General features: G+C 44.9%; 2 protein-coding genes across 18 annotated transcripts in view; one reads left to right on the top strand and one right to left on the bottom strand.

The window, feature by feature from the left end:
- Positions 1-905, bottom strand: part of LOC110493499 (nuclear distribution protein nudE homolog 1) — an 8,421-nt gene extending 7,516 nt beyond the window's left edge. Inside the window, exons 1-2 of one of the 2 annotated variants that reach the window (XM_021567804.3) lie at positions 679-832; positions 173-307 (exon numbers count right to left, since the gene is read on the bottom strand). In XM_021567804.3, the coding sequence (XP_021423479.3) occupies positions 173-258 (86 nt within the window). In that variant the 5' untranslated portion in view covers positions 259-307; positions 679-832. Of the gene's footprint in view, positions 1-172 lie in introns of both variants that reach the window. The other variant, XM_021567803.3, reaches the window with a different exon arrangement.
- LOC110493497 (meiosis regulator and mRNA stability factor 1) lies at positions 898-24,516 on the top strand. Of its 16 annotated transcripts, none has more exons than XM_090204539.1 (28): positions 898-1,186; positions 3,938-4,146; positions 6,365-7,216; positions 7,458-7,602; positions 8,199-8,258; positions 9,020-9,228; positions 9,347-9,464; positions 9,572-9,747; positions 10,249-10,761; positions 11,514-11,668; positions 12,020-12,196; positions 12,505-12,712; positions 13,236-13,414; positions 13,596-13,676; positions 14,035-14,271; positions 14,414-14,533; positions 14,686-14,867; positions 15,228-15,448; positions 15,814-15,956; positions 16,322-16,455; positions 17,429-17,631; positions 17,954-18,181; positions 18,613-18,852; positions 19,385-19,615; positions 19,945-20,005; positions 20,298-20,402; positions 20,542-20,700; positions 20,869-24,516. In XM_090204539.1, exons 2-28 carry the CDS (start codon positions 3,985-3,987, stop codon positions 21,114-21,116), a joined length of 5,547 nt encoding a protein of 1,848 aa, XP_090060665.1. In that variant the 5' UTR covers positions 898-1,186; positions 3,938-3,984; the 3' UTR covers positions 21,117-24,516. The 16 variants fall into 16 exon arrangements, with proteins under 16 accessions (XP_090060665.1, XP_090060664.1, XP_036805293.2 ...); XM_090204538.1 differs by having other exon boundaries at positions 1,054-1,186; positions 20,295-20,402; XM_036949398.2 differs by lacking the exon at positions 898-1,186 and adding an exon at positions 1,238-1,417 and having other exon boundaries at positions 7,503-7,602; positions 20,295-20,402.
- The last annotated feature ends 20 nt before the right edge of the window (positions 24,517-24,536 follow it).

The following is a 24,536-nucleotide window of genomic DNA, read 5'->3' as shown; positions in this document are numbered from 1 at the left end:
GATCCCTTCTAGCCATGACCGTTTAGGATTGATATATGATAAACTTCCTAGATATACACTTACGGACAACTTCAGAGATACATATTCAGATTGTTTCACTTCTATCCATTATCCACACATCTAGGCCAACCAGTTCGGCTGCGAGCTACCAACCATTGGTAGAATTCCTTACCTTTGCTGGTGTTTGTCTGACTGCTCCTTCCAGAAACTCAGTTCTTCTTCTATGGACCCAAATTTGGGCGTCTTGGGCTCCCCCATGTCTAACGTTACAGCGGACTCTATGGTTTCACAAAACCTAGTAAAACATCTAAAGTAAAGAAGGAACATGGCACTGGTCATGTTGAGGCAGGCCCTTGTTTGTCTAGCTAGCTAGCTAGCTATGGAGACCAATTAACCATACAATGGAATGCATGATGCTTGCATGCATGTTGACACAACAGTTAGCCCAGTAGGGTTAGCTACATAACGTTAGACACTTGATAGCTATGTTTTTTTACAGCCCGTTGGCATGTCCAGTTTGATCAGATAATTATTCAGTTACTTTATCTAGCAACATTTTGGCTAGTTAACTAGCTAGTTTAGCGACATCACAACCGTTACGTGAATAACATATAAACTGTTACACGACAGTGAAGATTTCCGACTTTCAGAGAGTAAAATATAAGGCAGAATGCTTACCTGGACGCTGATAGCTAAGAAAATGTAATATTACCTACATAGCAAACAGTAGATCAATAACATAGATAGCAAAACACTATCAGGAAATAAACTGCCCTTCTACCCAAATCCAAACAATTACATCCCCGCGTTTACAGCACACCATTGGTGGATTGAGAGGATGACGCAAAGTATAGGCATTTCAACCAATCAAGTTATATTTCCTGGAAGACTGTGAGCGTAGACAACGGGGTTCACTTTATTCGTCATTCGGTGCACCGTTACAAGTTCTAAGAAATTATAAACGAGTTGTGTAATAAATAAACCTTGTGTACACAAACAAATGTTTCGATTTGCTAAACCAATTTCCCACTAGAAAAGTGGGAACATTACACGATTTAAAATTGACGGACGTTCCAGAATAGAGAGAACATGTGCATTGCCTTCGTTAAGCAAATTATGTATTCCATTACAGGTTATTTTACATTAAAATGGCTACAAATTCGATCAGCATACTGTTGTAATTATGGTAAGTTTCGTTTTGAGGAATTTGATAACCAGCTAGCAGGGATATGACGATAGGCTCAGTGGCAAGGACACTTGAAACCAGTTGGGTGCTTTGTGTGCAATTGCGACAGTGGTGGAATCGTTTATGGCAAATGTATGTTAAAAAAAACGTTTGGTTGCTAGGTAGACGGATAACGCGGAGGGATATGATGAGAAGAAATTAAGTAAAGTAGCTAGCTAGCTCTCAAGTCCGGTAAGAAATAACCAGTTATCTAGATAAATACCCCATTCAAATACGTTGACTGTTAGTTGATATAGCATGACGTTACCCTTGTACCTGCTACTAAGCAGTATGTAGCAGGTGCTGTCTCAACAAACAATCGTCAGTTAGCATTAGCTGGCTACCTAACCAACCTAGGCTAGCTAACTTTAACGGTACTCTTATTGGAGAGAATTCCTGTCATTTGTCAAGGTAATGTTATGAGGAATTGCCAGAATGGTATTTAGAGAGGAAGCTATGTCGTTTGGGTTGTGTCGTTTTTGTAACTACTTTCAAGCGAATCCATGTAACGTTAGCTAACTCACTCTGGTTAGCTGCTAACCAAACACTGAGATTGGTTTACGCAAACAGTCCTGTTAGCTAGGTACACTCCTCGTTTCACCACTAAAATGAACCAGTGAATTATGAGGACAGTTGGTCATTAACATAGCAAACGGGAACACGCATTTAGTTTAATGGCACGGATATAGCTAAACAGTAAATCCACACTAGCATGTCACAACTGCATAGGCAACTCAACTCCACGATTTAAAACGTTGAGTTTAATCGGCTAAACGCTGCAGTTAACAATTTGCTTGTTGCTCTATGCTGACATTTTCCACACGTGCTCCCAAACACACAAATAAACATATGAGGTATTCAAGCGGTAATCCACAGTTCAAACAATAACTAAGCAGGTTTCCCGCTACTGTTTCGGTAAAAGGTTGAGGGATTGGGGTGTGGGAAATGTAACCACACTTAAATTCACAGACCGACCATCATGATATAAAAGTACAGTTGTAACCATGTTTGAGGCTATAGTGTTTTGTTTACATTTACTTTGTTTACAAACATGGGGGAAACATATTTTGGATTCTGATGGGTTATGACAGTTAAACTAAGCTCGCTGGGCAGTTTAAGTTATACTCTTCAGGAATCAATGGGTTTATAATTTATTTATGTCCCAACATTTGTAGTAATTTTTATTTATTTATTTACCTTTATTTAACCAGGTAGGCAAGTTGAGAACAAGTTCTCATTTACAATTGCGACCTGGCCAAGATAAAGCAAAGCAGTTCGACAGATACAACGACACAGAGTTACACATGGAGTAAAACAAACATACAGTCAATAATACAGTATAAACAAGTCTATATACAATGTGAGCAAATGAGGTGAGAAGGGAGGTAAAGGCAAAAAAGGCCATGGTGGCAAGGTAAATACAATATAGCAAGTAAAACACTGGAATGGTAGTTTTGCAATGGAAGAATGTGCAAAGTAGAAATAAAAATAATGGGGTGCAAAGGAGCAAAATAAATAAATGAAATACAGTTGGGAAAGAGGTAGTTGTTTGGGCTAAATTATAGGTGGGCTATGTACAGGTGCAGTAATCTGTGAGCTGCTCTGACAGTTGGTGCTTAAAGCTAGTGAGGGAGATAAGTGTTTCCAGTTTCAGATTTTTGTAGCTCGTTCCAGTCATTGGCAGCAGAGAACTGGAAAGAGAGGCGGCCAAAGAAAGAATTGGTTTTGGGGGTGACTAGAGAGATATACCTGCTGGAGCGTGTGCTACAGGTGGGAGATGCTATGGTGACCAGCGAGCTGAGATAAGGGGGGACTTTACCTAGCAGGGTCTTGTAGATGACATGGAGCCAGTGGGTTTGGCGACGAGTATGAAGCGAGGGCCAGCCAACGAGAGCGTACAGGTCGCAATGGTGGGTAGTATATGGGGCTTTGGTGACAAAACGGATTGCACTGTGATAGACTGCATCCAATTTGTTGAGTAGGGTATTGGAGGCTATTTTGTAAATGACATCGCCAAAGTCGAGGATTGGTAGGATGGTCAGTTTTACAAGGGTATGTTTGGCAGCATGAGTGAAGTAATTGCAGATTGCCCTTTCATTGATAAGACTTGCCAGCAAAAATACAGGGTTTATTGTAATTGAATAAACCTAGAAGATTTTTAAGAGCCTACAGTAGGCATATATAAAGGTGGCAGGTAGCCTAGTGGTTAAGAGTGTTGGGGCAGTAACCGAAAGGTTGCTGGTTCGAATCCCCAAGCTGACTTGGTGAAAAATATGAGCACTTAATGCTAATTGCTCCTATAAGCTGCTCGAGATAAGTGTGCTAAATGACTAAAATAATAAATACATGAATCCTAGCTAGTTTTGAAGCTCATCTCCTGAAGAAGCTACCTTTTCCTTTCTGTGCCACCACATGTTTGCATACTACTGCGGCTGTGGGACAGCGAAGAAATCATGTCAACAATTATTACCTGGATTCTGTTTTTTAGGGGCACTGTGCTCCCAAGTTATAATTTCAGGCAGCACAACTAAATATTTAGGAGCTTATGCCCCTGAAATGGTAGCTCTGTAGAGCCCTTTGGGGGTAGGTTTAAACATTCTGTGGTGGTTGCTAGCTAGATAATGTTAGCTACCCTATTGCAGCCAGTGGAAAGTTATGAAGACCAACTTGGAAACATTTAAAACAAAGGGCTTCCTCTTTTCTCTATCTTAGGGAAGCATGAGAAGGAAGCGAGATGGTGAAAGGCTTTGCTAGGTTGTATGATGGAAGGACTGGGAAAGGAGAGATCCATATGCAGTTCTAGGCCCTTCCCATGGCTCAGTCATCCCGAGAAAGAGGCCTCGTCCCGGCTCTGGAAACTCACAGACTGCTTCTCCACCTCCGAGCAGCAAAACACCCCAAGTTACAACACAGACAAACAAGTATGTAACATCTCAGCCCAAGAGAACATTACATTCTGCTTCAATTAAGTATTGGCATATTGTACCCAGAGACCAATGATAGTTTACGTTCTATGATGGGTATGAAATACAAAACCCCCATCAGTCAATAAATTGACCGAATTGTCACTAACGATACATTGAATGTAGGGTTTTTACATTTATGCGTACCATTTTCTTTTTTAAGGGCCTTAACTGCTTGCGGATTAGTTGGGACGTTAGCGTCCCATTTCTACACCTTCCGGTGAAATTGCAGACACTGAAAACACTACACCCAAAATGGGAGCCACCTACAAAAAATACAATTTCCGGCTATTTTTCCAAGAACCAGCCTGAAACGCTTTCTAAAGTCTGGAAGCCCTAGGAACTGCAATCGGGCACGATTTCGCCCTATTATAAAAGTGGTAGGGGGGGGGGGTGATGGTTTGTCCTCGGGGTTTCGCCTGCCATTTCAGTTATGTTATACTCACAGACATTATTTTAACAGTTTTAGAAACTTTAGAGTGTTTTCTATCCAAATCTACCAATTATATGCATATCCTAGCTTCTGGGCCTGAGTAGCAGGCAGTTTACTTTGGGCACGCTTTTCATCCGGACGTCAAAATACCGCCCCCTATCCCAAATAAGTTAAAGTTACTACTACTTTAAATGGTGTAGCTATCAATTGTCCCATTGACAATCGCCCACATAAGCAAACTTATTTAATAAGTCCCTATCAGGTAATGAACGATATCAGCTAAATGTCCACGATAAGTGGTCGGTGTCAATTTGTGGTTTCTCTTCCCAGCTCTAATCAATCGTATTATTAGGGGTAGACATGGAAGATACTGATTTCAACATGGAGGGACCAATTAATTTGAAGCTTTGAGAGGAAGCAGTGTGTGAATTGTGGAGAGTGAAGTCTGTGTAATAAAAGAGGATTTATAGATCCTGAGTGGCGCAGCAGTCTAAGGCGCTAGAGGCGTCATTAGAGACCCGGGTTCGATCCCGAGCTGTGTCACAACCGGCCGTGATCGGGAGTCCCATAAGGTGGTGCACAATTGGCCCACCGCCGTCAGAGGAGGGTTTGGCCGGGGTAGGCCGTTATTGTAAATAAGAATTTGTTCTTTAAACTACTTGCCTTTTTTTTAAATGAAAGTTAAAAAAGGTTACAAACATAATAGTGAAATGTAGCATTTTAGTCATAACTATGTACATTGCTGCCTCCAGTCATTTTAGATAGGCTTCAAAAGCCAGAGACTGTTTATTCCTGAACTTGGTTGTTCTAGAATGATAGTTCCTCTTATTACATATCGTGAATCCTCCCAAGGCCACTATCTGACGTGTTAGGCACACATCTCTTTACTCTTATCAGTGAACTGGCTTACATTCATCAACCTCGTTTTCTCTACCATCTTACGGCTCTGCTATGCTATAGACATCGGGCATCCAGCATTGCCATCAGCCATTGAGGAAATGCTTCCTTTGACGTCAATGAAAGCTGCTATACTGCCGCGTTGCGCTCGCCTTTGTCTCCCGTCCAACGGCAGCCTCCAAGCTCAAGAATCGCAGAGGTTCAATTCTCGAGTGAAAAAGGTTGATTTTTGGTTGCATATGCCCTCGACTATACACCACTGGTTATTGTACTAAGATTTATGAAGTCAAGAAGCTACTAGCTAGCTACCAAAATCAGCTTGTGTAATTGGAGGATCATTTGGTACAACCACTAGCAATAATTTCATGAGTACCTGCAAAAACCTGGACCAAAGCTATTGTACTTGTGCATAATCTATGAATATGGTACAGTAGGGGAAAATAAGACTCTCCGCTCTCAAAACAATGTTCTGTGTAGCAGGTAGAAAGTCACATTGACATGGCGCTGAAGGCAATGCAACGCCACGTGTGTAGTAGAGCTGAGGTGTAAGTTGTACAAAGATGGGTCAGGGTAAACCTAGAATACATTTCCCCATCAAATCAACGTTTATTGGTCACGTGAGCACTGCTCAGGGAAATGCTTACTAACTCTCCTCAACAATGCCGTACAATATCAATCAGGAATCAAATGGCAAATAAAAAAGTACAAAAATAAGTAGTAAGCATGAAATGATAATGCTGAGAAATAACCTTTTTGTTTGTTTAGTTTAGAAATAACCTTTTTGTTTAGTTTAGAAATAACATTTTAGTTTAGAAATAACCTTTTTGTTTTAACTTCTTTTCTCAGAACGATTACATGGACAACAGAAAGCCAGTATTGGAGCTGAAAGATCTGCCTCCTCCTCCGCATCATACCGCTGCCTCCCAGCCCTTCCCCCTCGCCCCCCTCCCTCTTCCCCCCCCCTGTCTGTCTCCTCTTCCGCAAGACTCACTCCAACAACTACCACAACAGGGGGGTAGTCCCAAAGTAAGCGTGTGCACTCACTGTGAGCACTGCAGCACAGACCCATTAGGTTGGGGTGGTTATGGGGTTGTTAGTGGTGGAGGTAGCGCTAGTATTAGTAGTGGTGTCGGTGTCAGCAGTGGTGTCCCACTCTACCTCCCTCCAAGTTCTCAGGAAGCCTCTTTCAGCAGGCTAGGAGCCAGTCAAATAACGCCAACCACCCTCAACTCACACCCGCACTTCCCCAGCCTTGGTGGAGGGGATGCCAGAGCCACGCTACTCCCCTCTGGGAGCTACAAACTCCACATCCCCTCTGTAGACACCACGTCCCAGCCCCTATCCTTTCAGTCTCACTCCCACCTACCATGCTCCTGCTGTACAGGAGGCCTTCTCAGACCTCTCCACTCTTACCCCTCCATCCCTTTACCCTACAACGAGTCTAAATTCAATACCACCTCCGCCACCCTCTCTACCCCCCACCATAGGACTTGTAACCTGGGTACTCCCGCTGGGTATTACCCCAGTGGTGGTGATTACAACCCTGCCACTCTGGGGGTCCAGAGATCATTGGCAGCACACAGTGACCCCCACATACCCACCTCGGGACATATCTGTTCTTCTAATGCTATGCACTTCAATCTTGAACGCACAGTTTGTCGCACCGGGGCGCACTACTGCCGGGATTGTTTGACGAAGGTTGGTGGAATTCTCTTTGTTCACTGTGGTGGTGGCACTCTATTGGATTGGGTGTCACTTGTATACAGGAACGGGCAGTACTTTGTTCAGTTACATGCATACAAGTTACAATTTGTGTCATTTGCCCATCATTTGGAAATGACTCTTTGCCCATCCCTGACTCTACAATATTACAACATTTGAAGACATGAGTTGTTTTGTCTGACTACAGAATTATAACTTGTTCTTTCCACGTGTTCAGCCTGCAGACAAGTTGTGGCCTAACATTCCTCTGCCCCTGGCCCAGTCGTCCTCAGTGCCCATCCCTGTGTGTAACGGCTGTGGAACCTCGTCCGATGGCCGGCTACTGCTGGGTTCCAGCCTGGGCAAATCTGCAACAAAGTATGGTATGTATCACTGTAATGATGCCAGTCGTGTTCAGAAGGGCACACTGTACCAACATTTTTCTCAAAAACAATTCTCACTAGAGACTAGAGGTCGACCGATTATGATTTTTCAACGCCGATATTTATATATTTTTTTGTATTTGTATTTGTAATAATGACAATTACAACAATACTGAATGAACACTTATTTTAACTTAGTATATTACATCAATAAAATCTATTTAGCCTCAAGTAAATAATGAAACATGTTCAATTTGGTTTAAATAATGCAAAAACAAAGTGTTGGAGAAGAAAGTAAAAGTGCAATATGTGCTTTGTAAGAAAGCTAACATTTCAGTTCCTTGCTCAGAACATGAGAACATATGAAAGCTGGTGGCTCCTTTTAACATGAGTCTTCAATATTCCCAGGTAAGAAGTTTTAGGTTGTAGTTATTATAGGAATTATAGGACTATTTCCCTCTATACCGTTTGTATTAAATTAACCGTTGACTATTGGATGTTCTTATAGTCACTTTAGTATTGCCAGTGTAACAGTATAGCTTCCGTCCCTCTCCTCGCTCCTCCCTGGGCTCGAACCATCAACACCACGACAACAGCCACCACATCGAAGCAGGGTTACCCATGCAGAGCAAGGGAAACAACCACCAATGCTCAGAGTGAGTGCAGTTTGAAACGCTATTAGCGCGCGCTAACTAGCCAGCCATTTCACTTCGGTTACACCAGCCTCATCTCGGGAGTTGATAGGCTTGAAGTCATAAACAGCGCAATGCTTGACTCACAACGAAGAGCTGCTGGCAAAACGCATGAGAGGGCTGTTTGAATTAATGTTTACACGCCTGCTTCTGCCTACCACCGCTCAGTCAGATACTTAGATACTTGCTTGTATGCTCAGTCAGATTATATACAACGCAGGACACGCTAGATAATATCTAGTAATATCATCAACCATGTGTAGTTAACTAGTGATTATGATTGTTTTTTTTACAAGATATGTTTAATGCTAGCTAGCAACTTACCTTGGCTTACTGCATTTGCGTAACAGGCAGTCTCCTTATGGAGTGCAACGAACTGTAAGGTTGCAAGATTGGATCCCCCGATCTGACAAGATGAAAATCTGCCGTTCTGCCCCTGAACGAGGCAGTTAACCCACCGTTTCTAGGCCGTCATTGACAATAAGAATGTGATCTTAACTGACTTGCCAAATTAAAGATTAAATAAAGGTGTTTTTAAAAAATCTGCAAATGGCGCCCATATATACCGATTTCCGATTGTTATAAAAACTTGAAATCGGCCCTAATTAATCGGCCATTCCGATTTAATCGGTCGACCTCTACTAGAGATATGCAGCACCTCCCAGTTATGCTCAATTTCTGAACACGTTTGTTGTCGCCCCCCCCCCCCCCCCCCCCCCCCCAAGGTTCTCCAGAAGGTCCTGAGAACATCCCTCCGGTGGGTGTTTTCTGGGACATCGAGAACTGCTGCGTTCCCAGCGGTCGCTCTGCTGCAGCTGTGGTCCAGCGCCTCCGCAGCCACTTCTTCCAGGGCCACAGAGAGGCAGAGTTCATCTGCGTCTGTGACATCAGCAAGGAGAACAAGGCCGTCATCCAGGAGCTCAACAACTGCCAGGTAACCTGTGTGTGATCTGATTCCCTCAGCTGGTAAAGTGTTCCACTCTATTCTTCAGTCTCTGACTCTACCTAAATGAGCAATGTCTGATAGTCTTCTGGTAAAAAAATTTCCCCAGGTGACGGTAGCGCACATTAACGCTACCGCCAAGAACGCTGCGGACGACAAGCTTCGTCAGAGCCTGCGGCGCTTTGCAGAAACACACACTGCCCCTGCTACTGTGGTGCTAGTCTCCTGTGCGTATGCTCATTTTACATTATGAATGTTAAAACTGTTTTTCATTCATTTCATTCGTCCACTCCATACCTATGTAGTTAACCCCGGTTCCGAATCCGTTTCGCAGCCGACGTGAACTTTGCCAGCGAGCTGAGTGATCTCCGGCATCGCCATGGTTTCCAGGTGAACCTGGTCCATAAGAGCGGTCAGACGTCGGACGCCCTGCTGCAGCACGCCCACCGCCACGTGGCCTTTGAAGAGATGGTAGCCGACCTGCCGCCCAGACAGACTGTCAAATCACAGGTAGGCTTCAGAGATGCTTAATTGATATATGTAATCCATATTGCAGAATGTCAGAAGTTCACTTTTCAATAAATACTCTGACTGGTTGCTCAGAGACATCAGATATCTGCCCTTTAGGCATTACTTCTGGGCGATCTGAAATCTTCCCTTTACTCTTCCAATGGTTCTAGACCTCTTTACATTTGACTTTTGAGTCATTTAGCAGAAGCTCTTATCCAGAGCGACTTACATTTTCATATTTGGCCATACTGGTCCCTCTGTGGGAATCGAACCCACAACCCTGGCCTTGCAAGTGCCATGCTCTACCAACTGAGCCACACGGGTCCTGTGTCTTCCCTCTCGTTCTACAGTGTGATCTTCAGTAGTGTAATGCTACGAATTACAAGACTCCGACCATGTAAACCTCTTGTCATTTCAAAACACATTTCCAAAGAATGTTCAAAAACGTAAACCCAGAGCGGTCCCCTCTTCTCTCTTTCCCTCCTCTCCTCCCCCCACCAGCTCGGTTTCAACCTGCTCTATGTGTACAACCTGCCGACGGGCTGCGACGGCAAGAGCGTGGGCAACCGCCTGCGCCGCCTCTCGGACAACTGCGGGGGCAAGGTGCTTGGCGTCTCCATGGCCACCGGCACCGCCGTCCTCCGCTTCGGCTCGCAGGAAGCGGCGGAGCGCGCCCGCAAGCGCATGGTGAACGAGGACGTGTTCGGCCGGCGCATCACCCTCTCCTTCTCAGCTCCGTCCACTGAGGGGAATGACCCGACCCCATCATCACCCTCATCTGAGACTTCACCTCCGCTTCCAGTTCAACCTCTTCCCTCCTCCTCTTTTTCCTTCCTTCCCCTGGAGAAGTTGCGCTCCCCTAGGAGGAAAAGGCGTGTGAGGCGTGAGTGTCAGAGAGAGAGGGAATCCTCGCTCCCCCTCTCCGTTCCGGTGCCTGAGAGGCCCTACAGCCCCAGGAGGGGGAGCGGGGGGACACCTTTCCCCGTTCCCCTCCAAACCAGAACCCTTCCTCAGGTCAGCAGCATCCTGCCGTCCCCCCATCCCGCGTTCTGCCTGTCCTCCCCTAACCCTGTCCATGTCCTCCACTCTGCCTGCGCTAACCTGTGGTTTTTAAACTATAGCCATGCTTCATCCCATGCTTCATGTAGTGCCTGGTCTGTTTCTGTGCTTTGTTCAACATTTCATGCTTTTTTAACACTTTGTCCTGTGCTTCATATAATGTCTGGTTGAGCCTTTTTTTTTTTTTTTCATCGCGTCAATTAATGCCTCGATCAAAGTTTCATCTAATGATTGCATATCTCTCTCTCCCACATCTTTGCTCTATCCCACGCCTCGTCTCGTCAGAATCCCGCTTCTGTTTGTAATCGCTTCCTGTCCTGCCGGCCGTAACAGTCTATTTTTTTATGGTCTCTTTCTCTACGCTTTTGATGTGTTACTTTGATCTCTGCTCTTTTTATTCTGCTGCTCCGTTGCTTTGTCTCCACCCGACAATAGAGCTGAGGGGAAGACTGCAGAATGGTGATGATAATGTCAGAGGTATGACAATACAAGAGGTTGAATAATAACAGTGGGGGAAACGTATAGCTCTGATTTGAATAAATAGCTTTGGTAAAAAATCACCAGCATTCTGAAGGACCACTTCCTCTCAGCTCTATTGTTTATTTATTAGCCTCTTCCACTTCACATCCATTCTGCCAAGCTGATGGCTATTCTAATACATTCACCACTACATATCTAGTTACATTTTGGTTGTCCCCCTGGTGCAGGAGCTAGGTGGACTGGAGACCAAGCCCAAGATTGGGGGTTTCCCCCTGGAGAAAGGCCAGCGCAACTCCTCCCCCCACAGCAACGGAGAGGGGCCGTCCCAGCAACACCCCATCAAGGCCGGCCTCATAGGAGAGTCTATGTTCAGCTGCAGGAGGTACTCTATGGACACCAGGGCCCCTTTCAGACTAAAATGAAGAAAGAACAAATGTACCAATTTTTAGATGGTTCCATCACAGTTGGTTCCCACAGGCTTGTATGTGTTTTTACCTTCAATATTGTAAAATGGCCTGCAAAAAGTATCCCTGTTATAGAGGCCTCCATCGACCCAAGGAAGTGTAGAACACATAGGCAGATGTAGGAATTAATAAGCAGCTGTTTCTAAATGAGGTGGCTTGTGCTGAAACTACTGGAGCTGAGGTGATGCCTAAAACTCTCACATGCAGTTGTTGTTTTCAGAGAGCTGAGTATGCCATAATCTTTAAACTTCGAGTTAATGTCCCATCAGGAGGGACCTCTCCAGCCCCCGCAGTGCATCGGACTCTGAGCGTCATGTGGACCGGAGCTCTGGAGAGTTCCAGATCAGCACACCCTCAGCCTTCAGCAAGCTGACCCTGCACAAGACCTTTAGCGCCTCGGTCCTCCCCCAGCCACAGGGCCTCTCCCAAGGCTCCTGGTCCTCACGGTGAGACCATCAGACACTACAGAATTACCCGTTTCTTTGTTTCTTTACCCTGTAAGCAGTCTTTAGGCGAGGAGAGACGTCAGTGTATGCCTTGGTTTTAACTTCAGCCTTTTTTATCCCCCAAAAAACAATGCAAGGGAATATCCCCCAAATTATTTTTAAAATTTCCTGCACGAATCGTCTTAAAGTAACCTCATTAAGCTACACAAATATCTGACACTTTGATGATTTGGTCAGGACATTTCAATCTATACCTTCCTATGGTGCTGCCAACCAACCCACTCAACTCAACTTTCTCTCTGCTCCAGGAGTGGATCCCCCTGCATGTCGAGCCGCTCCTCCCCCCTAATAGGCCCTCCTCCCCGGGGCAGCAGTAGCCCCTGTCTGCCTGTGGGCCCACAGGCCTCGGAGCCCTTCTCGGACGGGGCAGACTTACAGGTGGCCAACCTGGACTACAGGATGTCCCGTAAGGAGCTGCAGCAGAGCCTGCACGACGCCTTCTCCAGACACGGACGGGTGAGTCCTGTACAGACAGTATTCTGATGCTATTCATTATAGATGAATAGAGCTTTAATCTGTCTCCCATTTGAGGCTAAATAGCAAGATGGCGAGGTCAGGATTTAGTAGTTTAGTGTCATTGGTTCAACCTATTCTGTCATTTTCTGATGCGGCTGTGTGTGCTTGTGCAAAAAGTGCTCTGTAGTATTTATATGGTAGACTGCACTCTATGCCAGCGTTTCCCAAACTCTGCCCTTGGGACCCCAAGGGGTGCATGTTTTGGAATCTTGCCCAAACACTACACAGCTGATTCAAATGATCAACGCTTGATGATTAGTTGACTATTTGAATCAGCTGTGTAGTGTTGGGGCAAAAATCAAAACTTGGGGTCCTGAGGACCAAGTTTGGAAAACCCTGCCCTATTGCAATGTCATTGAGGAAGGCGATGGGATTTCACTGTCACAATGAGGTCAAATTGCTTGTGCGTCATTCGCGGACTCTGTAGACGACATGAAAAGCTAACGTGCGTGTCTCTCTCCAGGTTAAAGGCGTAGAGCTGAGTCCCCACACAGACTACCAGCTGAAGGCCACCGTCCAGTTCGTCTCCCTACAGCAGGCCATCAGTGCTGTGAGCAGCCTGCACCGCTACAAGATAGGAAGCAAACGCATCCACGTCTCCCTCATCACCGGGGCCGGCAACAAGTCTCTAGCCATGCTCCGGTATGTACAGCACAGCTAACATTGAGGTAGTACTCTCTCCCATGCGTGTCACATCATTTGGCAGTTTCATGTCTTCGATCAGGGAACTCGGCACCATCCTTTTTTAAATGTCGCCAACACATGATTTGTACCTGGTTTGAGATGGATTCGGATGGTATGAAAAGGTTTCCTCTTTCTACAGCTCTGAAATCTTCCAGATTCTCCAGGACGCGCCAGCCAGCTGTCTTCCCCTTTTCAAGTTCACTGAAATCTACGAGAAAAGGTGAGTCATGTTGCTTCTCTCCTCCTCATCACTCAACCTCCCTCCACCTCTGTAGGAGTTAGTCCTATGCAATGTTAAGTACTGTGGCTGCGTTTACACTTTTTCCCAAAAGCATCTTAATGCTAAGTTCAACAGAGCTATGGGATCCTATGGTTCTAATGAACTTATTCTTAAGATGCTTTTGGGAAACGGGCCCTGATCTTTTTTTTCTCACTAATTGGTCTTTTGACCAATAAGATTTGATTGGTTAAAAGACCAATCAGTGGGGGGGAAAGATCCGAATTGGGCTGCCTGTGTAAATGGAGGCTAAATAAAGGCTGTCGATGTTCTTTATTAATTCCTTTCCACCTCTCCCTAGATTTGGTCGTAAGCTGGTGGTGAGCGACCTATACAGACTACAAGAGGTTGTGGCGGTGAGGGAGCAGGGTGGAGGCAGGCTGGTGTGTCTCCTCCCCAGTAGCCAGGCCAGGCAGAGCCCTCTGGGGTCGTCTCAGTCCCTGGAGGGGTCCTCGGCTAATGGTAGTCCTGTGGTGTTTGAACAGTTGGAGTACCACGAGCCTGTCTGCAGTTACCACTACACACAGCAGAACTTCAGGTAGGGATAGACTGAAAGACCCATATGCGCACGCACACACACACACACACACACACACTCACTCACATTTATGTAATCTTACAGGACTCTTTTTGGAAAAGTATTTCATAAGAGCTCGATCTCTCTCTGTCCCCCCCTGTAGTGAGGCAGACTTTGACCCAGACTCATATAAGATTCCTTTTGTGGTGGTGTCTCTGAAGACCCTGGCCTCCCAGGTCCACTGTCTGCTACAGTCCCATGAGGGAACCCTGCCCCTGCTCAGGTAACCAACTTTTTTAATTAAGCAAAACAATATTTCTAAAACCCATTTCATACAAATGGAGTACAATGGCCATTTGGAATTTCCTATAACACTGTAAATGTTACTAGATTTTGTGTTTCATGAATATTAATTTTGCTTTCCTGTGACTTCAGTTTCTTAGAGTGCTATGCATCAGAGTTGGGCCCCCTGGTGGTGTCTGAAGAGGGGGAGGAGGAGGGGAGTGTCCCCTTGGAGCACCTCATCACCTGTATACCAGGCATTAACATCGTCACTGCTCAGAACGGCTTCAAGGTCATCAAGTGGATCCACAACAAGCCGCCCGCATCCAACACAGGTACCTGACTCTCAGCCCTAACCCTCGGGGAGAATTACATTGAAAACCTTTTATTTAGACTCGCAGAGGAATCCTCTGGGGTTCATAAAAGCAATACAAACCTACAGAATTTAAACCCTATATTCATTAACAATGGAGACCCCTATCGCATAAGACCGTTCTCAAAGACACTTGAAGAGACTCGGGAGGCCATAAGAATTGTGTCAGCGATATGTTGAGCTAAAAACTGCTTTCCTGACATTTTTAGTAGGTGGATGCTGTGCTGCTGACGCAGATACCAGCACTCCAAGACAGAGCTGCACCCATACTACTATCATAATAGAAGTCATTAAAACCTCTTGCTGTGTGTGTGTGTCATAGACCAGTGGACGCAGCGATGCAAGTCCCCGGTGGGGAACCCCCAGTTGATCCAGTTCAGTAGAGAGCTCATTGACCTGATGAAGGGTCAGCCCTGCAACCTGATGCCCATCAGCAAGTTCATACCTGCCTACCACCACCACTATGCCAAGCAGTGTAGGGTCTCTGACTACGGATACTCTAAGCTGCTGGAGCTACTGGAGGCTGTGCCTCACGTACTGCAGGTATCATACATACATGCATACATACACGCACAGTTTAATAAATCGCTCCATTACACAGATAATCAAAGATGGCAGTTACTCAAGCTCAATTAATTGATACATGATGGATCACATTTAATCTTGCTAGTTTAGTGACTTCCTAGCTCAAACACACAATGAAGAGACTGGGAGACCATCTGCTATCCCTTCTGACAAAGCCTTGCCCACTTTGTTTCTCATTACACACTTCAACAGCCTTGAGGTTAGATCCCTGACAGAAACAATTAGTACAATATCTAATAGATTATTGCAGCAGGAAGTGCTAGCATACACTCGCAGTGGTGGCGACCCTGAAGTAAAATCTGTTCTTCCTCTCTCAACTCCAGATCCTTGGCATGGGGACCAAGCGTCTGCTGACCCTGACCCACCGTGCCCAGGTGAAGAGATTCACCCAGGACCTACTCAAACTGCTCAAGTTCCAGGCCAGCAAACAGGTCGCCGTCACGGACTTCATGCAGGCCTACCATTGGTCAGTACTACCGCCAGGAACTGCCCACTCCGCCACTCTCTCAGCAAATCATACCGTCTAGCCAAAGAGTCTAAAATTCATGCAGACCAACCACTGGTCAATTCTATAGGAGGACCACCCATTCCCACGCTCTCAGCCAATCAGGTTGTCTATCCCAAGAGCTAAGCACATTCCTGTCAGCTATTGTTAATTAACAGTAAAGTATTTGTTTTATGACTTTGTTTGGATTCTGTTTCTATTGGTTTATTTGGAGGTGTTTTTACTTGTGATGGTGTTTTATATGAATTCATTTGGAAGTGTATTTTCTGTGTCAAATGGCACCTTGTCTGTGTGCGTGTTCATTCAACGTGTTCCTATTGCTACAGGTGCTTCTCCAGAGACTGGCAGGTGCTGGACTATGGGATGTGTGATCTGATGGACCTGCTAGCTGAGATCCCTGACACCACCATCACCATCACACACCAGGACTTGGACACTGTCATCTCTGTACCCAAGAGAGGTGAGATGAGGTCCCTCTGTATGGGTCTTAGGGTATGCACATTCCGGTAACTTCCCCAAAAGGATTCTGTATTTTTCGTGGTTATTGTTCCCAGTGTACTTCCACCTGGGATTTGGGGAAAGTAACAATAATTGTGCAACCCTAATGGGTCTGATATCAGGGTCATGGATAAACTACCAGAGGGTTGTTCTGTCTTTCTAGTACATTTGATCCCTTGGGGGAACATACCCAGCTTTAGGAAGGACATGTGAAATATTGGTAACGTTTGTTTAGAAAATATGTTGAACTTGGGACCAGACGGTTGGGTTGTTGTCTTGTTTGTGTCTGTGGTTGTACGTTTGATCCCTGGGGGAAAATTGTGAAATATTAGTCACTTTTTTGTTTTGGATTTTTTTTCTCACTCATTCAACCCAGAAATTCCCTTGGAGATGGGTAAGAATATCCTTGCCATTGGAGGGCATGGAATAAAGTAATGCATTTCACACACACACATATGCCTGACTATCTCCTGACTGTGACCTGGCTGGTGTAGCAGTAATGCCGCAGCCTTCGGTACACTTCTACGGTGTCGGCGTACAGTAGGTTTAAACCCAGCCTACTGCCTTTTGACACAACCTCTTTCCACACTGTCATCCTCTCTCTGTTCAGTTAAGTCAGAAAATACCTGTTCTACTTGGGATGGGGTTGATGTGGTTGGGGATCAGGTTGTTTTTCCCTTCATGTTTTTCTGTATAATCTTTAAAAATGGCAAATTAAAAAAATTGCAAAAAAATGAAATGACCTGTAATAGGAATTACCAGGTGAGTTAAAAGGAGAGAAGGTGAAGTAAATGTATAAATACGTGGTTTATTACAACAGGGAGACGCCATCCAGCAGAGAACATGTCTAACTGGCTTCTAAAAATATATAATAGAAAAATAAAAATAAAAACTGGGTTTTTAACTCTTGCCCTCCTTTGTCTCGTCCCCCTCAGATCGTACATCAGATGAGATGGAGCGGACCAAGCAGTTTGGTAAGGAGGTGGTGGACCTACTGCGTCACCAGGCCCACTGTCGCATGGCCTTCTCCAAGTTCATCCCTACCTACCACCACCACTTCGGACGCCAGTGCAAACTCGCCTACTACGGCTTCACCAAGCTCATGGAGCTCTTCGAGGCCATCCCCGACGTACTTGTGGTGGGTGGAGGCCAGAGTCATTCTCTGTCCCAGGAGGAGTGTGTGTTTTTATTTGTTGACTTCAGAGTGCTGCAAATTTATCCTCAATTTATCCAGAGCACTACCTTAATTTGGAATGATTTGGAAATTAATCGCAACGTCTGACAGTAAAAACTGTCATACCCAGCAGCTATTTTTCAAAACACCAGCCACAAAAATTGTGTGTAATAAATATTGGTGTGCATCTCATTTCTGTCCTAATGGGTAATTTATTATCAGTTCAAATAACGTTATTCCTAGAGTAGAGTGAACATTTTGTTATGGAACCTCTCTCTCTCCCCAGGTGTTGGAGTGCGGAGAGGAGAAGGTGCTGACCCTAACAGAAGTAGAGCGTGTGAAGGCCCTGGCTGCCCAGCTGGTCAAGATGCTCCGTTCCCAGAGAGACTCCAGCCTGCCTGCTGTCCAGCTACTGTCTGAGTACAGCAAGACCTTCGGCTACGGCCTGAGGCTCCAGGACTACGACGTCTCCTCCCTGCCTGCCCTTCTCGTCAAGCTCTGCCACGTCGTCAAGGTATGGTTGGGACTTTCTAGTCAGTTCAGTCAAATACATCTAGTAGGCTGTTGTACTTAATAGATTTAGACTGATTTAAATGGTTGTGATACTGCATGTTTTGATGGTTGTCGACCCCAACACTGAACAAGAGCATCCTGAGCTATACAAGACCTCGTGTAAACATTATTTTGGCCCCTAAGGATGAGTCACAAGTATTTCTTGATATGAATTGATGTCACTGAAGTGGCTTTGATGAATTTTGAGCATGCAGGCCCCTTATTGGTGGGTTGAAATGTCATCTTTATATTGGAAATGAGCCATCAATTCCAGATTCAGCCATGTTTTCTGAATGCCAAGGTTCATCTCTCACCTCCAACTGAAGGCACTTTGATACCTGCTGCAGTATAAAGGGATTTTTATAAATACATCTGATTTGATCTACTCCTCAGGTGGTGGACGGCACTAACGGCCGTGAGGTCCAGCTGATCAACAGGAAGTCTCTGCGCTCGTTAACGTGCCAGCTCCTGTCCCTGCTGATGGGCCTGGGGCAGCACGAGGGAGACGGCTCCGTCAGCGTGGAGGGCTTGAGTCTGCTGTATCATTCTGTACATGGGGTACAGCTCAACCCCTGTGAATACGGCTTCCTCTCGCTCAGCGAGCTGCTGAAGAGCCTGCCTTACCTGGTGGAGGTCGGTGGACTGGACCATAGAGATATCATACTATACTAATGTTTAATTCTAGTTCTATTTGTCTGATTTGAAGAATGATGGATCATGGATTCCTGTGAAAAGCATTTTTTTTAGGGCTTTTTCACCGGGTCTTAAAGTTGGGTAGCATTGTGTTAGTCGGGTTTTGTAATTGTCTGAGACATATTGCACAATCCTTTTGAATGAAATACTGTGGTTATGTTAAAATATTTGGAATGATGACCATTAGGTCTTTGTGTGTAGGTCTAGTCTAGACCAGGGTCGGCAAACTACGACCCGCAGGTAATAAAAAATAAAAAAACGTTTAAACCTCAAACTAGACAAAATATGTTGAAATGACAATGGACCTATACATTTTCAAATAACTGCCTGTTCTGGCCCACCCCCCGAAAAATGTGTGTGGCTCTCTGTTTGTTTAATTTTGAAATCACAATGTGGCCCTCGAGCCATAAAGTTTGCCCTCCCCTGGTGTTTCTCATAACTTCCCTTCTCTCTCCCCCCCCCCCCCCCCTAGCTGTTCTACGGTGAGGGTGAGGAGGAAGGCGAGCGTGGCGAGGAGAGAGTTAGACTCACCCGTTTGTACCAGTTTGCCCGTAGGGTGCGTGCCCTGCTCCACACCTACCACTACCACCAGATCTTCCTAACGGAGTTCCCCGGGGCCTATGCCAAGTTCACCGGACGCGGCCTCCAACCTCGCTCCTACGGCCACGTCAGCGTAGACGACCTGCTCAACGCCATACCACAGGTACAGAATTAGGCAAAACTTCTTTTTTTTAAGTGCTTTTCTCAAATTCAAAGCTGATAGACAAGAAACGTCTCGTTAAACAACATGTTGGAAATACACAGATGTGTTGATGATAAGATGGGAATTTATACCGCTTGTATCTAAAGAGTTCTTCGGCAAATGGACCTGCACTGGGGATATCACTGTCGAAGCAGCAGATGTAGTCAATGTGGTTAGTTGCCTTCTCTGTCCCTGCACTGTGCGGCTTTAGCCCCCATAGCAGACTCTGTGGTGACGGATGGATGGGGTTTGTGGTAATTAAATGGGATGTTGTTTCTGCCTGTGTGCAGGTAGTGTGGATCAAAGGGCATGGCCACAAGAGGATTATCGTTTTGAAGAACGATATGAAAGGTAAAGACAAATCAACCGTCTGGCAGCAGGAACTGTGGAAACAAATGGCTTTGTCCTTACCTGCATTTAGTATTAACATACGGGAAGGGGTTGTTATCAGTTCATCTCATGGGCATCATGTTGTATGATCCTTCAACACGAGACAAGTTGAACATGACATGTAATGGGAACAGAAGTCGTGGTATTTTGCTTGTATGATGAGAACAGAAATGGTAGTGTCTTGAAGGCACAGTGTTTTACTCTGTAATGGAAAGAGTGTAATAATGGTCTGTTGGTTGGTTCTCCTCAGCAGCTCGAGCCACTGGAGCCAGCCCTGCAGTCTCAGAGGAGCCTGAGGACGGGGCCAGCCAGAGAGACAGCCCCTGTAGCTACACAGAGTCTGGAACTCACAGCCCAGGTAGCTAACCACACCACTGGAGTCATAGGCACTATTACCAATGTTTTGATGTTCTTCTTTCTGCCTTGTAGGTGTTTTTAGGCTTTTTAATAGTTGTTTATACATTGAAGCAGAAATGAAGTCTCTTTTTCTCCCTCAGGTGTTGGTGGGGTGGAGACCGAGCTGCTGTGTCTGACTTCTCCAGTAGACCTGCTGTGTGGCCCAGTACCCTCCTGCCTGCCCTCTCCCCAGCTGCACCCTGACCTCGTTCTCCAACAGGCTGACCTCATCCACTTCGAGCAGACGCCATCACCAGCAGGTGAGCTGATCACGTGATCAACCGCGGTTCAAACCCAGGTCTTGTGTGTGCAATGAGACTGTTATCCCTCCTAGGCATTAGCTTCAAGCTTACTCGTGCTCCGCTATACACACAGCTGACATCTTCCCTTGGACTGTTGTGGATATGTGTTGCCATTGTGTTTTTCAGAGCTTGATAAACCCGAGGAGGAAGCTGTAGCAGAAGAAGTAGCAGCTCCTGCTGTCTGTGACACATCTGAGCCTATAGAACCACTAACTGACAACAACCAGAATGTTGTTGTTTTGGTTTCTACGACTACCAAGCCTCCACAGAATGTGACCCGCAAAATAGCGTCCATTGAAAACAGCCCCAGCAAGAGGACTCCTCGCAATAAAGTGAAGCTGGCAGCTAACTTCTCTTTTACAGCCGCCCCCTAAGATAACTCACTGACAATCACATGCTGGAACAAGCGCCCACACACACACACACATTCATCACACACATTCATCACACACACGCATCTCGAAAATGAAGAGTTGATCGGCTAAATTGTAAAAAGCCCCAAAAATAATGATTTGTTTTTAGTCATGCCCCTCGCAACAACTGTGACGTTATTTACTTTCTTTGCCTTTTCCCTTTATCTTTTCAAACTCAATCATCGTGTTGATGTAGGTGTTCCTTCACAAAGCCATGCATTTTCTTGTTGCAGTTATTTCTGCAACAGCCATTCATTTTTCAAAGCCGTGTAATTTTAGTCAGATTAATGCATGTCCAGGAAGGTTTTGTGGTAGATGTGAATTATATACTATGGATAAACTGTTTGGAAACATGATTCTCTGAAAGTGGAAAGAGAACTTCCCCACAATACAGCAACAACAAATACTGAGGTAGTTGGCACTGTAGCCACGAGTTTACACTGCAAATCGCAAAAGATGCCTATTTTACCACTGAATACCCTTACCTCAACTCAAAACCCCTCAGAGATTTAATACAGTAACTTGTTTAAAAATGGGAACTTATATAGGGATTTTATATCATGTGTCAAGGAAGCTCTGAGGGAAAGCTATATAAATATGTAGAGAAACGTCATTATTTTCATACTGCCTTGCTATGTTTCAAGAAAGGAACCGTAAAGTGTCTACTGCCCTCTCCGCTGTGTTGTCCCCATTGCATTTTGTCATCGGACAAATGCACTTCTTCATACAGCTAGAAGTTTAAAAAATAAATAAAATAAAAGATATTTGAGCTTTGCCATTGAGGCAGCTTTGGAGGTAGTATTGACAATTATCGTTGAGTAACCATGCCCATCTCATTCTTTTAACTTTCTCTTGGGCAATGTTTAGCATTGTGTTCAGTTCACAGTCCAGTGTTAGAGTCCTCAGACATCGTTCCACCTTGACTATGTGCTTTCATAAAGTAGTAGCCTATGTGGCTGGTGTTTTCAGTTTCTCATTCAAGTATCGAGTCAATGGCAGGAGTGATCAAACTGCCAAAATGGCTTCGAAGTAACTTTGACGGCAGTCTGGTCTCAGTCAAATCGATCTAAGCTTGTATCTGTGTGTTCTCAATGGGGTGTCGCAATCAGCGCTGTCTCCGACAGTGTGAAAGAGAAGGAATTCTGACTCCTCCGTGAAGAGTTTTGAACAAGCTCTTGGCGAGGTTGAGGGCCAGTCTGCCTTGGGCCGTTATTTATGCAAGGCAGAAGCCAAGACCCTGAATACTCGGAACAAGTGTTAAAAAGCTTGGAGGCAGCGTGAACAAAGATATGATGACACTGTTTCCTGCCAGAAGCTAAGTAGAAATGATTTCTGTTTTTGTATTTTTAGAGATTGAGTGCGGTTTACACTTGAATAACTTATAGGTGGTGTGTAATATGCATGTTGTGCATAAAAACAAACATTTTATGCATGGTGTAAACCTATTAGGTCAGAAATCAGACTGTTGGTAAACTGCATTTTTTAAAATAAATTAGTTGAAGTTGTCTTGTTTCCACAGAAACAATATATTAGAGGTATTGTTTACATCACCCCCCCCCCCCTCCCCCTCACTCCTGGTTACGTTTACATCACCCCTCCCCCTCACTCCTGGTTACTGTGGAAACGCCCAAGGTTGTTTTTGTTCAACCTTGTTGCTTTTTGTCTACATTTTCAGTGTTGTCTCTACTGGTTGAGTAGAGGAGCTGGGATTTTTGATTTTTAAAACAATGAGATAGACTTGGTGTTTTTAGTAAAAGTGGAGAGAAAAGATGGGCACTTGTGTGCTCCAGCTACACATGAAACAGCAAGAGGGGCCCCTGGAGGCCCCCGATAGGATCAAAGGGACAAAGGCCCTCGTGCGGCGCTGGACAACGCCTGGCTCTTACAATGGCTTGTATCTGCCATGGCGCTTAGTAAGGGATGTCTACTGACTGGACTGGAGACATAACATACCTCAATCGTCTTTACATAACATTTTTACTTGTTATTGTCTATAGATTTATTTTTTGTTGTTGCCTATCCTACGTGTTGAGAGTGTACCAACCAACCCCAGGTTATGACAGAGTTCCTACCTACAAGCATGGTTTGGAAAGAAGGCATGACTTGATGTAAGGGGAAAACAGCATCCCTATGAACAGATGTTGAAAAATGCAGTTTTCTCTCTTGTGCTGCTACTGTGTTGAAGATGCGGAAAATACCAGAGAATTGGGCCAGGGCCCCTGATGTCCATCTCCTTTGATCCAAAATGTCTCCTTCTGTCAGTGTTACTGTATGTGTTGGAGATTCAGTTGAAGACCAGAGAAATTGGGCCAGAGCCCATGATAGTGATCTCCTTGCCAAGAGCCAATATGGCTACTCAGATTCCTGTCAGTGTTTTTCCTGTTGACTGTGTTTTCAAATTAGCATCTAATTTGATTCTCCTCGTTAGTTACTATACTTTTGTGTTTTGACGCCCAAGATTTCCTTCCTGTTTCTAATTACATGACTCAAGGAGGTGGATTTCCCAGAATCTTGAGCGATTTCCGATACGGTATATTGAGGCATAACGGCTTAAAGGCTCAGAATCTTCCGAAAGTGTTAGACCCAGTTTGAACAATGGGCAGAATCTTATTTCTCTCTTTAACAAAGGGACAATCGGCACAAAAGGTGCCTTAAAATTGTGCACTAAAACTTAAATTATACTTTAGTTTGGCCTCGAAAGATACAACTGCGTTTTACGTTAGAACTAACTCCCAGGTGCTACAGTGTCCACTATCTCAGAAGGCAGAGTTAAAATAAGAGGTACAATTCTCCTAAGTTTGCTTACATCAGTAAAAAGCAGCATGTACTGGTAAAGTACTCTGTATGCACCTTTGCATAGCTTTGGTTCTTGTAAAAGGAGGTTTATTGTGGGCTTGTTCATTTCTGAGGTGAAAAAAATAATTGTTTTGTCGTTGGTTAATTTGTATCGGGCTCCACTATAGTGCGATTTAATTGGATCTCGAAGTGAGTATGTCACGGTCTGCGTCTGAAACGGCAGCATATCCCCTATATAGTGCACTACTTTATATGAACTCTGGTCAAAAGTAGTGCACTATATAGGGAATAGGGTGCTATTCTGGATACTACCCTGTCTGTCAATGTTTGTTTGCACTTCTCTTAGTCTGTCTGTTGTACTCCCATGGAACTCACCCCCTCCAGTTTTCGTTATCAAGGTTATCCTTTGTGATAACTTTTCTGTTCTGTATTTGTTTCACTGAAGTATTCTATCGTTCCTTCTCCCTGTTCCCCCTTCACCTCCCCATACAAGATGTTGTTGTGACCGTTTCATTGATGTTGAGGGGACCAAATGATTTCTGTTGAATAAATCACTCAAGCATTACTCCTTCCTCTTATTTTTGA

The sequence above is a fragment of the Oncorhynchus mykiss genome, chromosome 17, assembly GCF_057628025.1.
Source record: "Oncorhynchus mykiss isolate SJ-2025 chromosome 17, ASM5762802v1, whole genome shotgun sequence".
NCBI classification, from domain to species: domain Eukaryota; kingdom Metazoa; phylum Chordata; class Actinopteri; order Salmoniformes; family Salmonidae; genus Oncorhynchus; species Oncorhynchus mykiss.
The sequence above is the reverse complement of the archived record's forward strand: the minus strand, read 5'-3'. Positions and strand labels throughout refer to the sequence as shown.